At 39.7% G+C, this 13,660-nt stretch overlaps 1 protein-coding gene across 1 annotated transcript; it reads left to right on the top strand.

The window, feature by feature from the left end:
* The first annotated feature begins 8,402 nt into the window (after positions 1-8,402).
* Positions 8,403-13,173, top strand: LOC123741817 (stonustoxin subunit beta-like). The gene is made up of 3 exons (XM_045716018.1): positions 8,403-8,459; positions 8,745-8,791; positions 12,625-13,173. Exons 2-3 carry the CDS (start codon positions 8,770-8,772, stop codon positions 13,146-13,148), a joined length of 546 nt encoding a protein of 181 aa, XP_045571974.1. The 5' UTR covers positions 8,403-8,459; positions 8,745-8,769; the 3' UTR covers positions 13,149-13,173.
* The last annotated feature ends 487 nt before the right edge of the window (positions 13,174-13,660 follow it).

Genomic DNA, 13,660 nt, shown 5'->3' with positions numbered 1-13,660 from the left:
GGAGAGGTTAGTATGTTTTGTTGTATCCTCTGTTATTGGTAATGGTGAGAGGTTAGCATGTTTTGTTGTATCCTCTGTTATTGGTAATGGTGAGAGGTTAGCATGTTTTGTAGCCTCTGTTATTGGTAATGGTGAGTGCTTAGCATGTTTTGTTGTAGCCTCTGTTATTGGTAATGGTGAGAGGTTAGCATGTTTTGTTGTATCCTCTGTTATTGGTGATGGTGATAGGTTAGCATGTTTTGCGGTAGTCTCTGTTATTGGTAATGGTGAGAGGTTAGCATGTTTTGTAGCCTCTGTTATTGGTAATGGTGAGTGCTTAGCATGTTTTGTTGTAGCCTATGTTATTGGTAATGGTGAGAGGTTATCATGTTTTGTTGTAGCCTCTGTTATTGGTAATGGTGAGAGGTTAGCATGTTTTGTAGCCTCTGTTATTGGTAATGGTGAGTGCTTAGCATGTTTTGTTGTAGCCTATGTTATTGGTAATGGTGAGAGGTTATCATGTTTTGTTGTAGCCTCTGTTATTGGTAATGGTGAGAGGTTAGCATGTTTTGTTGTAGCCTCTGTTATTGGTAATGGTGAGAGGTTAGCATGTTTTGTTGTAGCCTCTGTAATTGGTAATGGTGAGAGGTTAGCATGTTTTGTTGTAGCCTCTGTTATTGGTAATGGTGAGATGTTAGCATGTTTTATTGTAGCCTCTGTTATTGGTAATGGTGAGAGGTTAGCATGTTTTGTTGTAGCCTATGTTATTGGTAATGGTGAGAGGTTATCATGTTTTGTTGTAGCCTCTGTTATTGGTAATGGTGAGAGGTTAGCATGTTTGTTGTAGCCTCTGTTATTGGTAATGGTGAGAGGTTAGCGCATCTTGTTGTAGCCTCTGTTATTGGTAATGGTGAGAGGTTAGCATGTTTTGTTGTAGCCTCTGTAATTGGTAATGGTGAGAGGTTAGCATGTTTTGTTGTAGCCTCTGTTATTGGTAATGGTGAGATGTTAGCATGTTTTGTTGTAGCCTCTGTTATTGGTAATGGTGAGAGGTTAGCATGTTTTGTTGTAGCCTCTGTTATTGGTAATGGTGAGAGGTTATCATGTTTTGTTGTAGCGTCTATTATTGGTAATGGTGAGAGGTTAGCATGTTTGTTGTAGCCTCTGTTATTGGTAATGGTGAGAGGTTAGCGCATCTTGTTGTAGCCTCTGTTATTGGTAATGGTGAGAGGTTAGCATGTTTTGTTGTAGCCTCTGTAATTGGTAATGGTGAGAGGTTAGCATGTTTTGTTGTAGCCTCTGTTATTGGTAATGTGAGATGTTAGCATGTTTTGTTGTAGCCTCTGTTATTGGTAATGGTGAGAGGTTAGCATGTTTTGTTGTAGCCTCTGTTATTGGTAATGGTGAGAGGTTATCATGTTTTGTTGTAGCGTCTGTTATTGGTAATGGTGAGAGGTTAGCATGTTTTGTTGTATCCTCTGTTATTGGTAACGGTGAGAGGTAAACATGTTTTGTTGTAGCCTCTGTTATTGGTAATGGTGAGAGGTTAGCATGTTTGTTGTAGCCTCTGTTATTGGTAATGGTGAGAGGTTAGCGCATCTTGTTGTAGCCTCTGTTATTGGTAATGGTGAGAGGTTAGCATGTTTTGTTGTAGCCTCTGTAATTGGTAATGGTGAGAGGTTAGCATGTTTTGTTGTATCCTCTGTTATTGGTAACGGTGAGAGGTAAACATGTTTTGTTGTAGCCTCTGTTATTGGTAATGGTGAGAGGTTAGCGTGTTTTGTTGTAGCCTCTGTTATTGCTAATGGTGAGAGATTAGCATGTTTTGTTGTAGCCTCTGTTATTGGTAATGGTGAGAGGTTAGCATGTTTTGTTGTAGCCTCTGTTATTGGTAATGGTGAGAGGTTAGCATGTTTTGTTGTAGCCTCTGTTATTGGTAATGGTGAGAGGTTAGCATGTTTTGTTGTAGCCTCTGTTATTGGTAATGGTGAGAGGTTAGCATGTTTTGTTTTAGCCTCTGTTATTGGTAATGGTGAGAGTTTAGCATGTTTTGTTGTAGCCTCTATTATTGGTAATGGTGAGAGGTTAGCATGTTTTGTAGCCTCTGTTATTGGTAATGGTGAGAGGTTAGCATGTTTTGTAGCCTCTGTTATTGGTAATGGTGAGAGGTTAGCATGTTTTTTTGTAGCCTCTGTTATTGTTAATGTGGAGAGGTTAGTATGTTTTGTTGTATCCTCTGTTATTGGTAATGGTGAGAGGTTAGCATGTTTTGTTGTATCCTCTGTTATTGGTAATGGTGAGAGGTTAGCATGTTTTGTAGCCTCTGTTATTGGTAATGGTGAGTGCTTAGCATGTTTTGTTGTAGCCTCTGTTATTGGTAATGGTGAGAGGTTAGCATGTTTTGTTGTATCCTCTGTTATTGGTGATGGTGATAGGTTAGCATGTTTTGCGGTAGTCTCTGTTATTGGTAATGGTGAGAGGTTAGCATGTTTTGCTGTAGCCTCTGTTATTGGTAATGGTGAGAGGTTAGCATGTTTTGTTGTAGCCTCTGTTATTGGTAATGGTGAGAGGTTAACATGTTTTGTTGTAGCCCCTGTTATTGGTAATGGTTAGAGGTTAGCATGTTTTGTTGTAGCCTCTGTTATTGGTAATGGTGAGAGGTTAGCATGTTTTGTTGTAGCCTCTGTTATTGTTAATTGTGAGAGGTTAGCATGTTTTGTTGTATCCTCTGTTATTGGTAATGGTGAGAGGTTAGCATGTTTTGTTGTAGCCTCTGTTATTGGTAATGGTGAGAGGTTAGCATGTTTTGTTGTATCCTCTGTTATTGGTAATGGTGAGAGTTTAGCATGTTTTGTTGTAGCCTCTATTATTGGTAATGGTGAGAGGTTAGCATGCTTTGTTGTAGGCTCTGTTATTGGTAAAGGTGAGAGGTTAGCATGTTTTGTTGTAGCCTCTGTTATTGGTAATGGTGAGAGGTTAGCATGTTTTGTTGTAGCCTCTGTTATTGTTAATGGTGAGAGGTTAGCATGTTTTGTTGTAGCCTCTGTTATTGCCAATGGTGAGAGGTTAGCATGTTTTGTTGTAGCCTCTGTTATTGGTAATGGTGAGAGGTTAGCATGCTTTGTTGTAGCCTCTGTTATTGGTAATGGTGAGAGGTTAGCATGTTTTGTTGTAGCCTCTGTTATTGGTAATGGTGAGAGGTTAGCATGTTTTGTTGTAGCCTCTTTTATTGGTAATGGTGAGAGGTTAGCATGTTTTGTTGTATCCCCTGTTATTGGTAATGGTGAGAGTTTAGCATGTTTTGTTGTAGCCTCTATTATTGGTAATGATGAGAGGTTAGCATGTTTTGTAACCTCTTATTGTTAATGGTGAGAGGTTAGCATGTTTTGTAGCCTCTGTTATTGGTAATGGTGAGAGGTTAGCATGTTTTTTGTAGCCTCTGTTGTTGGTAATGTGGAGAAGTTAGTATGTTTTGTTGTATCCTCTGTTATTGGTAATGGTGAGAGGTTAGCATGTTTTGTTGTATCCTCTGTTATTGGTAATGGTGAGAGGTTAGCATGTTTTGTAGCCTCTGTTATTGGTAATGGTGAGTGCTTAGCATGTTTTGTTGTAGCCTCTGTTATTGGTAATGGTGAGAGGTTAGCATGTTTTGTTGTAGCCTCTGTTATTGGTAATTGTGAGAGGTTAGCATGTTTTGTTGTAGCCTCTGTTATTGGTAATGGTGAGAGGTTAGCATGTTTTGTTGTATCCTCTGTTATTGGTAGCGGTGAGAGGTTAGCATGTTTTGTTGTAGCCTCTGTTATTGGTAATGGTGAGAGGTTAGCATTTTTTGTTGTAGACTCTGTTATTGGTAATTGTGAGAGGTTAGCATGTTTTGTTGTAGCCTCTGTTATTGGTAATGGTGAGAGGTTAGCATGTTTTGTTGTAGCCTCTGTTATTGGTAATGGTGAGAGGTTAGCATGTTTTGTTGTAGCCTCTGTTTTTGGTAATGGTGAGAGGTTAGCATGTTTTGTTGAAGCATCTGTTATGGGTAATGGTGAGAGGTTAGCATGTTTTGTTGTAGCCTCTGTTATTGGTAATGGTGAGAGGTTAGCATGTTTTGTTGTAGCCTCTGTTATTGGTAATGGTGAAATGTTAGCATGTTTTGTTGTAGCCTCTGTTATTGGTAATGGTGAGAGGTTAGCATGTTTGTTGTAGCCTCTGTTATTGGTAATGGTGAGAGGTTAGCGCATCTTGTTGTAGCCTCTGTTATTGGTAAAGGTGAGAGGTTAGCATGTTTTGTTGTAGCCTCTGTAATTGGTAATGGTGAGAGGTTAGCATGTTTTGTTGTAGCCTCTGTTATTGGTAATGGTGAGATGTTAGCATGTTTTGTTGTAGCCTCTGTTATTGGTAATGGTGAGAGGTTAGCATGTTTTGTTGTAGCCTATGTTATTGGTAATGGTGAGAGGTTATCATGTTTTGTTGTAGCCTCTGTTATTGGTAATGGTGAGAGGTTAGTATGTTTTGTTGTAGCCTCTGTTATTGGTAATGGTGAGAGGTTAACATTTTTTGTTGTATCCTCTGTTATTGGTAATGGTGAGAGGTTAGCATGTTTTGTTGTAGCCTCTGTTATTGGTAATGGTGAGAGGTTAGCATGTTTTGTTGTAGCCTCTGTTATTGGTAATGGTGAAATGTTAGCATGTTTTGTTGTAGCCTCTGTTATTGGTAATGGTGAGAGCTTAGCATGTTTGTTGTAGCCTCTGTAATTGGTAATGGTGAGAGGTTAGCATGTTTTGTTGTAGCCTCTGTTATTGGTAATGGTGAGATGTTAGCATGTTTTGTTGTAGCCTCTGTTATTGGTAATGGTGAGAGGTTAGCATGTTTTGTTGTAGCCTCTGTTATTGGTAATGGTGAGAGGTTATCATGTTTTGTTGTAGCGTCTGTTATTGGTAATGGTGAGAGTTTAGTATGTTTTGTTGTAGCCTCTGTTATTGGTAATGGTGAGAGATTTACATGTTTTGTTGTATCCTCTGTTATTGGTAATGGTGAGAGGTTAGCATGTTTTGTTGTAGCCTCTGTTATTGGTAATGGTGAGAGGTTAGCATGTTTTGTTGTATCCCTGTTATGGGCAATTGTGAGAGGTTAGCATGTTTTGTTGTAACCTCTGTAACTTTCTCACTCATTATTATTGATGATTCGTTTACGACCAAACACTAATCTTTGACTACTAACCTGATCCCGGTATTGGGATTTATTGTCAAGAGACCATGGCAGGAAATTCAAATCTGCAAGAATCTAAGAATTTCAATTTCTCAAACAATCAACTATTTTTCACCATTTGAAAGATAAACATCTCCTAAATCCAACCACATTGTCCGATTTCAAAGAGGCTTTACGGCAAAATCATAAAGTTAGATTATGTTAGGACAGTACATTGAAAATAGCTGTGTGTAATCTTTTGTCAATTCAAAGACAGGCGTCACCAAAAGCAGATAACCAGCTAAAATTATGCACTAACCTTTGATGATCTTCATCAGATGACACTACTAGGACATTATGTTATACAATACATGCATTTTTTGTTCCATCAAGTTCATATTTATATCCAAAAACAGCATTTTACAGTAGCGGTGAAATTCAGATTTTTTTTCTCCCTCAAATGCTTCCGGTGAATCAGCGTTACAATTTACAAAATTACTATTCGAAAACATTGGTCAATTATAATATTGTCATTCAAAGAATTATAGATGAACATCTCGTAAATGCTACCGCATTGCCAGATTTCAAAATAACTTTACTGGGAAATCATACTTTGCAATAAACGGGGTGCTGTGCTAAGAACAATAGGCTAGGATATACAGGATAGAACCATCTAATATCAATAATACTATTGTCAATAATCCCTTACCTTTGATTATCTTCATCAGAAGGCACTTCCAGGACTCCCAGGTCCACAACAAATGTGGTTTCTTTCGACAAAGTTCATAATTTATGTCCAAATAACTCCAAGTTGTTCCATGTTGTTAGGCGTTCAGTAGGCTCCTCAAAATGTAGGGCGGGGGGAAAAGTCACGACGAAAAGTAAAAAAAAATCTATTTACGTTCGTTCAAACATGTCAAACGTTGTTTAGCATCAATCTTTAGGGCCATTTTTAACGTGAAACATCAGTAATATTTCAACCCGACCTCTCCTGTGTCTTGAAAAACGTTTTTGAAAAATGTCTCGCCTCACATGCACGCGCAGGTGTGGGCAATAATGAAGTGACGACCTCCCAGGGACGTCAACTTCCCTTCCTTGTCATCCGGTCTCTGTTCATCATAGACGCTTCAATCAACTTTATAAAGATCGTTGACATCTAGTGGAAGCCGTAGGAAGTGCGAAATGAATCCTTTGTCACTGTGTGATCTATTAGCAATGACTCGAAAATAGTACAGCCACAAAATTCTCATTTCCTGGTTGTATTTTTCTCAGGTTTTTGCCTGCCATATGAGTTTTGTTATACTTACAGACACCATTCAAACTGTTTTAGAGAATTCAGAGTGTTTTCTATCCAAATCTGTTAATAATATGCATATCCTAGCTTCTGAGTTGGTGTAGGAGGCAGTTAAAAATGGGCACATATTTTTTTCAAAATTCTCAATACTGCCCCCTAGCCCGTAGAGGTTAATACACTATAAGTATATTGGTCAGAATACTTATGACTTCTTCAAATGGGGAGACAGGAAACATAAAGTGTTTTCATTTTTAAACGTGAAACAGACATGTATTAAAATACCCTCAAATAAAAGGTGACATTTTATACAGTCACCTCATATGAAACATTTGATCTCAAATCCAAAATGTTGGAGTATAGAGCCACATTTAAAATGTCAGCTTCACTTTCAAAATAGATATGGTGTGGACTGTATACTCAATACAATCTAAATCTGATACCTCACTGTCTGTCTTTTGACTGATACTGCTTTTAAACTGGTCTGGTCAGTCTACTCAAATATTTGTACTATACATGTTTCTATCTGCAGGCAATACTTTGATCATTTGTCATTTTTAATGATGATATATTAATTTACGAATAGATATGGAAGGTTTCATATGTTTAAAAAATATACTGCCACTATTTTCACCACCAAAGAATAGCAGTGTGATTTTAATATGATTTGACTCTTTGCAGGCTGTCAGGCTGTCTAGTCACAGAGGAAAGCTGTGCTTCTCTGGTCTCAGCTCTGGAGTCAAACCCCTCACACCTGAGAGAGCTGGACCTGAGTAACAATGACCTGAAGGATTCAGGAGTGAAGCTGCTCTCTGCTGTACTGTGGAATCCCCACTGTAAACTGGAGACTCTGAGGTCAGTATTCCTGTAGTTGGTCAACAAGTGATAACTGTTCACCAGATCCACGTGTTTACCAGACACACATAGTCCACAGCACATGTGTTTGGACAGTGAAGCTTACAGTTTAAAATGTGGTGCTATGCTCCATCATTTTGGATTTGAGATCGAATGTTTCATATTAGGTGACAGTACAGAATGTCACCTTTTATTTAAAGGTATTCATACATATACAGTCGTGGCCAAAGGTTTTGAGAATGACACAAATATTATTTTTCACAAGTCTGCTGCTTCAGTGTCTTTAGATATTTTTGGTCAGATATTACTATGGAATACTGAAGTATAATTACAAGCATTTCATGAGTGTCAAAGGCTTTTATTGACAATTACATGAAGTTGAAACATAACCCAAAACACAACCAAAACAAACTGCAAATCATACCAATGAGTAAACCAACCAAATCCTCAACTTGTGACTACTTTAATACACTATAAGTGAATTGGTCAGAATACTTATGACTTCTTCAAATAGGGGGACTAGATACATAAAGTGCTTTTATTTTTCAAAATGGTGAAACAGATATGTATGAAAATACCCTCAAATAAAAGGTGACATTATATACTGTCACCTCATATGAAACATTTGATCTGAAATCGAAAATGTTGGAGTTTAGAGCCACATTTAAAATGTTATCTTCACTGTCAAAATAGATATGGTGTGGACTGTATACTCAATACAATCTAAATCTGAGTCTTTTGACTGATGCTGCTTTTTAAACTGGTCTGGTCAGTCTACTCAAATATTTGTACTATACATTTTTCTCTCAACAAGCAATACTTTGATCATTTGTCATTTCTAGTAATGATACATTATTTTATGAATAGATATGGCAGGTTTCAGGACACTGATATATCTGAATATGTAGAAAAATATATACTGCCACTATTTTCACCACCAAAGAATGTCAGTGTGATTTTATTATGATTTGACTCTTTGCAGGCTGTCAGGCTGTCTAGTCACAGAGGAAGGCTGTGCTTCTCTGGTCTCAGCTCTGCGGTCAAACCCCTCACACCTGAGAGAGCTGGACCTGAGCTACAATCACCCAGGAGACTCAGGAGTCAGACTGCTCTCTGCTGGACTGGAGGATCCACACTGCAGACTGGAGAAACTCAAGTATGTAGAGGGTTTATGTCAATGTTCATATCAGACATGTTTGACTTATCAGGCTAGTTATGACAAACATTCTTAACACCACTTGGACAAAGTTCTATGCTGACTCTGTGTGTGTGTGTGTGTGTGTGTGTGTGTGTGTGTGTGTGTGTGTGTGTGTGTGTGTGTGTGTGTGTGTGTGTGTGTGTGTGTGTGTGTGTGTGTGTGTGTGTGTGTGTGTGTGTGTGTGTGTGTGTGTGTGTGTGTGTATCACTCATTGACTGTCTGTTCTTCTGCTTACCGCTACAGTGTGGAAAATGGTGGAGAGAACACAATGAAACCTGGGCTTAGAAAATGTGAGTGTTGACTGCTGTGAGGAATATGACAAAGAATAAGTCCTAATTCAAGTGTGTGTGTCCTGTGTGTGTGTGTGTATCCTGTGTGTGTGTGTGTGTGTGTATATCCAGTGTGTGTGTGTGTGTGTGTTTGTGTGTCCAGTGTGTGTCCAGTGTGTGTGTGTGTGTGTCCATCCTGAAATGGACAATTATGAATGGGAACATATTGGCACCGTACGAAACATATACACGATGTCCAATACCACTCAAATGGACGGCATTTATTTCAAAGCTTATGGCAAATCTCATATGGAAAATGCCAAGTGTCACACAGCAAAAATCCATAAGATGGCAAGCGCGCTCCACAGTAAATTGTCATATTGCAAATGCACATCAAGTCAAGACCCAAGGGTCAAATTTTGAAAATGTGAAAAAAAAACCACAAAAATGTATCACCCTCTAAAAAAGTGCTCTCTAGACCGTTTTTCAAAATTCTTTCGATTTTTTTGTCAATTATATATGTATAAGAACTGTATGAACATACCTTTGTCATATTATATTCTCATATTTTTTTTACTTGTCCATAAGGCATATGTTTTGCCAATTTGCAATATGATTTCATAGGAAGTCAAACGTCGAAGTCAAAAGTCAGTGAACCATTCCCAAATGCCATAAGAAATGTCCAAATGCAATATGAAAGTATTGAAAGTGCCAAATCAGGATGTTATGTCCATTTGCCATGTGCGATCATAGGAAGTTGGTTTCCAAACCCAAAAGTCAGTGAACCATGTCCAAATGGCATTTATACTGCCCGAATGACATATAGCCCTATGTTAAGCCATGAATCAACCTAGATGGTCTATGTGTCATGTATGATGAGGGAGAAGTGGGACTCTGTTGTTTTTAACATTTTGAAAAACGTCCAAAATGACCAGGGGCGCCCCCTATTGGATGGGCATGGGTGGGGGTGCTCCCTACCCAACCGTAGACCCCTTGCTCCCCTAAAGGCATTAAAAACGTTTTTAAAATGTGCTCCTGGTAACCCATTCCAATCACCAGGTGCACGGCTGTCCATTTGCAATATGTTTTAATTTGACATGCTCAAAAATACTGCAGAAATGCAAAATTGACTGGCCCGATGAACTCGGGATGGCCGGGCAGTGCTAGTGGGTCCTCTCCATCGCTCGTTGTGTTGATTTCATCATGTCCATTTGGTGATGTTTTTCACTGTTGAATCTTATTGCAAATGGACACAAGTCAGCCAGCAAGTCACCGTCCATCAGTCAATTAGATATCATTCTGACACCAAACTGATACATACTGACACCACACCAACTTTTTCCAATTAGTTTAGCAGCCAACTATCACATATTTCAGAGCAGTTCCATAATTCACAGCATCTTCTGTTTAACCTCTCTGGGCTAGGTGGGACGAATTCGTCCCACCTACGTAACAGCCAGTTGAATCCTGTGGCGCGATTTTCAAAACCTTTGAAATGCTATTACTTCAATTTCTCAAACATATGACTATTTTACAGCTATTTAAAGACAAGACTCTCGTTAATCTAACCACACTGTCCGATTTCAAAAAGGCTTTACAACGAAAGCAAAACATTAGATTATGTCAGCAGACTACCCAGCCAGAAATAATCAGACACCCATTTTTCAAGCTAGCATATAATGTCACAAAAACCCAGAAGACAGCTAAATGCAGCACTAACCTTTGATGATCTTCATCAGATGACACACCTAGGACATTATGTTATACAATACATGCATGTTTTGTTCAATCAAGTTCATATTCATATCAAAAAACAGCTTTTTACATTAGCATGTGACGTTCAGATCTAGCATACCCCCCGCAAACTTCCGGGGAATTTACTAACAATTTACTAAATTACTCACGATAAACGTTCACAAAAAGCATAACAATTATTTTAAGAATTATAGATACAGAACTCCTCTATGCACTCGATATGTCCGATTTTAAAATAGCTTTTCGGATGAAGCACATTTTGCAATATTCTAAGTACATAGCCCAGCCATCACGGGCTAGCTATTTAGACACCCGGCAAGTTTAGCCTTCACCAAAATCACATTTACTATAAGAAAAATGGTCTTACCTTTCCTGTTCTTCGTCAGAATGCACTCCCAGGACTTCTACTTCAATAACAAATGTTGGTTTGGTCCCAAATAATCCATCGTTATATCCGAATAGCGTCGTTTTGTTCGTCCGTTCCAGAAACTATCCGAAATGGTAAATAACGGTCGTGCGCATAGCGCATTTCGTGACAAAAAAATTATAAATATTCCTTTACCGTACTTCGAAGCATGTCAACCGCTGTTTAAAATCAATTTTTATGCAATTTATCTCGTAGAAAAGCGATAATATTCCGACCGGGAATCTGCGTGTCTGTAAAATGAGGGAAAACAGAAAGATGGGGGCGGACTGTGCATGCGCCTAAAGCCCTTTGTCCCCTGATAGACCACTTAGCAAAAGTGCTCCTGTGTTTCAGCCAGGGCTTTGAATTACGTCATTCAGGTTTTTCCGGGCTCTGAGACCCCATTGGAGCTGTGGGAAGTGTCACGTAACAGCTAAGATCCTGACTTTTCAATAAACAGAAACAAGAAGAACGACTCCTTGTCAGACAGGCCACTTCCTGCATGAAACCTTCTCAGATTTTTGCCTGCCAAATGAGTTATGTTATACTCACAGACACCATTCAAACAGTTTTAGAAACTTTAGGGTGTTTTCTATCCATATGTAATAAGTATATGCATATTCTAGTTACTGGGTAGGAGTGGTAACCAGATTAAATCGGGTACGTTTTTTATCCGGCGGTGAAAATACTGCCCCTAGCACTAACAAGTTAAACCATAATAAAAACATAAAACACATAGTTACGTTCTAGCTGTGGGTCCAGTTCGGACATTATGTGTAGGCCTAGCTGAGGCGACACCGAATCCTAAGTTTCGGCTCGATAGGTCATTTGAAGCCCGAGCAGCGACCTTAATTGGTGCTGAAAATCCACATTTTCCGGGAGTTGCTACGGGTCCTTGAATGAAACGTTAGGGTCCATCTCTATGGGCCGAGGCGGTTTCAATGCACCTAGTCTTGCGACTCTGGGACTTTTTAAATGTCGTCATTTTTGTGATGTTATTGCAAATGTACGAGTCTGTTTCTCGGTCTGAGAACCTCCTAGAGCCACGTAACTCACCGTGCACTATCGACTTGAGCTCTAGAACAGGTTTCTAAAGTTTCAGAGCTCTAGGTCTGACGGTTCTTTGATAGTTCAAATGAAGTTAACTATTGCAGGCAGTGTATGTCTCTAAGCCCCACACTGTGTTACTATGGCCTAGATGTGTATGTGTGTTAGTTTGTTTTGCAAATCTGATGGGATAAATGACTGATTTAGAGGTTCATGAGGGTTGCCTAATCACACATATGAAGTTTTGGAAAGATGTGACTTTTTTAACCCTTCGAAACAGCCCCTATGCCCCCAATTTAAGGCACTTCCGGTTGGCACAGGAAGCTAAAAGTAAACACATATCCTCATTGGGGTAGGCTTTTACAGAATCCTGAGTTGAATACAGTGATTTTCACAAACTGCAGGTTTGGTGCATCAAAACACCTTTAGGGTGAATTTAACCACTTCCGGTTGCTCCAGGAAGCTTAGAATCAACACAGGTAGACCTCATAGTATAACATATGATCATTCAACAAGTCTCAAGTTACCTTAACTTCTCCTTTTGATACCTAGAAACATCTACATTAAATGAATTAGTGAAAAGTGAGTTAACATTCTAATGTGAATGATGATGATTTCTAATATTGTGTCTGGTTTCATCCATCAGATGTCTGTGATCTCACACTCGACCCAAACACAGTAGACAGACGCCTCTCTCTGTCTGAGGAGAACAGAAAGGTGACATGGAGGAGAGAGGAGCAGCCGTATCCTGATCACCCAGAGAGATTTGTGGGATGTAGACAGGTGCTGTGTAGAGAGGGTCTGACTGGGCGCTGTTACTGGGAGGCAGAGTGGAGTGGGAGGGAGGCTGTTATAGGAGTGACTTATAAAGGAATCAGCAGGAGAGGAGAGGTTAATGACTGTTGTCTTGGATGTAATGACAAGTCCTGGAGTCTGACCTGCTCTGACAACAGTTACTATGCCTGTCACGATAATAATTCCACTACCATAGACGTCCGCTCCTCCAGCTCCCACAGAGTAGGAGTGTATCTGGACTGGCCAGCCGGCACTCTGTCCTTCTATAGAGCCTCCTCTGACACACTGACCCACCTGATCACATTCACCTCCACATTCACTGAGCCCCTCTATCCAGGGTTCTGGGTTTATAATGACTCCTCAGTGTCCCTGTAAATAATAACCTGACACACACACACACACACACACACACACACACACACACACACACACACACACACACACACACACACACACACACACACACACACACACACACACACACACACACATATACACACACTGGACACACACACACACACACACACACACTGACACACACTGACACACACACACACACTCACACTGGACACCCACATACACATACACTGGACACACACACACACACAGTGGACACGCGCACGCACACACACACACACACACACACACACACACACACACAGATACACCCATTGAATAAACATACACACACTGGACACATTCACATACACACACACACACACACACACACTGGACACACACACACACACACACACACACACACACACACACACACTGGATACACATACACACAATGGACACATACAATGGATTCACACACTGGACACACACTGGACAAACACGCTGGACACAAATACACACTGGACACACACACACACCAGACACAC

Source organism: Salmo salar, chromosome ssa03 (assembly GCF_905237065.1).
Source record: "Salmo salar chromosome ssa03, Ssal_v3.1, whole genome shotgun sequence".
Taxonomy (NCBI): Eukaryota; Metazoa; Chordata; class Actinopteri; order Salmoniformes; family Salmonidae; genus Salmo; species Salmo salar.
Note: the sequence above shows the minus strand (reverse complement) of the source record. Positions and strands in the feature narration are given on the sequence as shown.

Coding starts and splice junctions, on each gene's coding strand:
- LOC123741817 (XM_045716018.1), top strand. CDS start 8,770: ATGAAACCTGGGCTTAGAAAAT. Junction 8,792..12,624: donor GAAACCTGGGCTTAGAAAAT/GTGAGTGTTGAC, acceptor TTCATCCATCAG/ATGTCTGTGATCTCACACTC.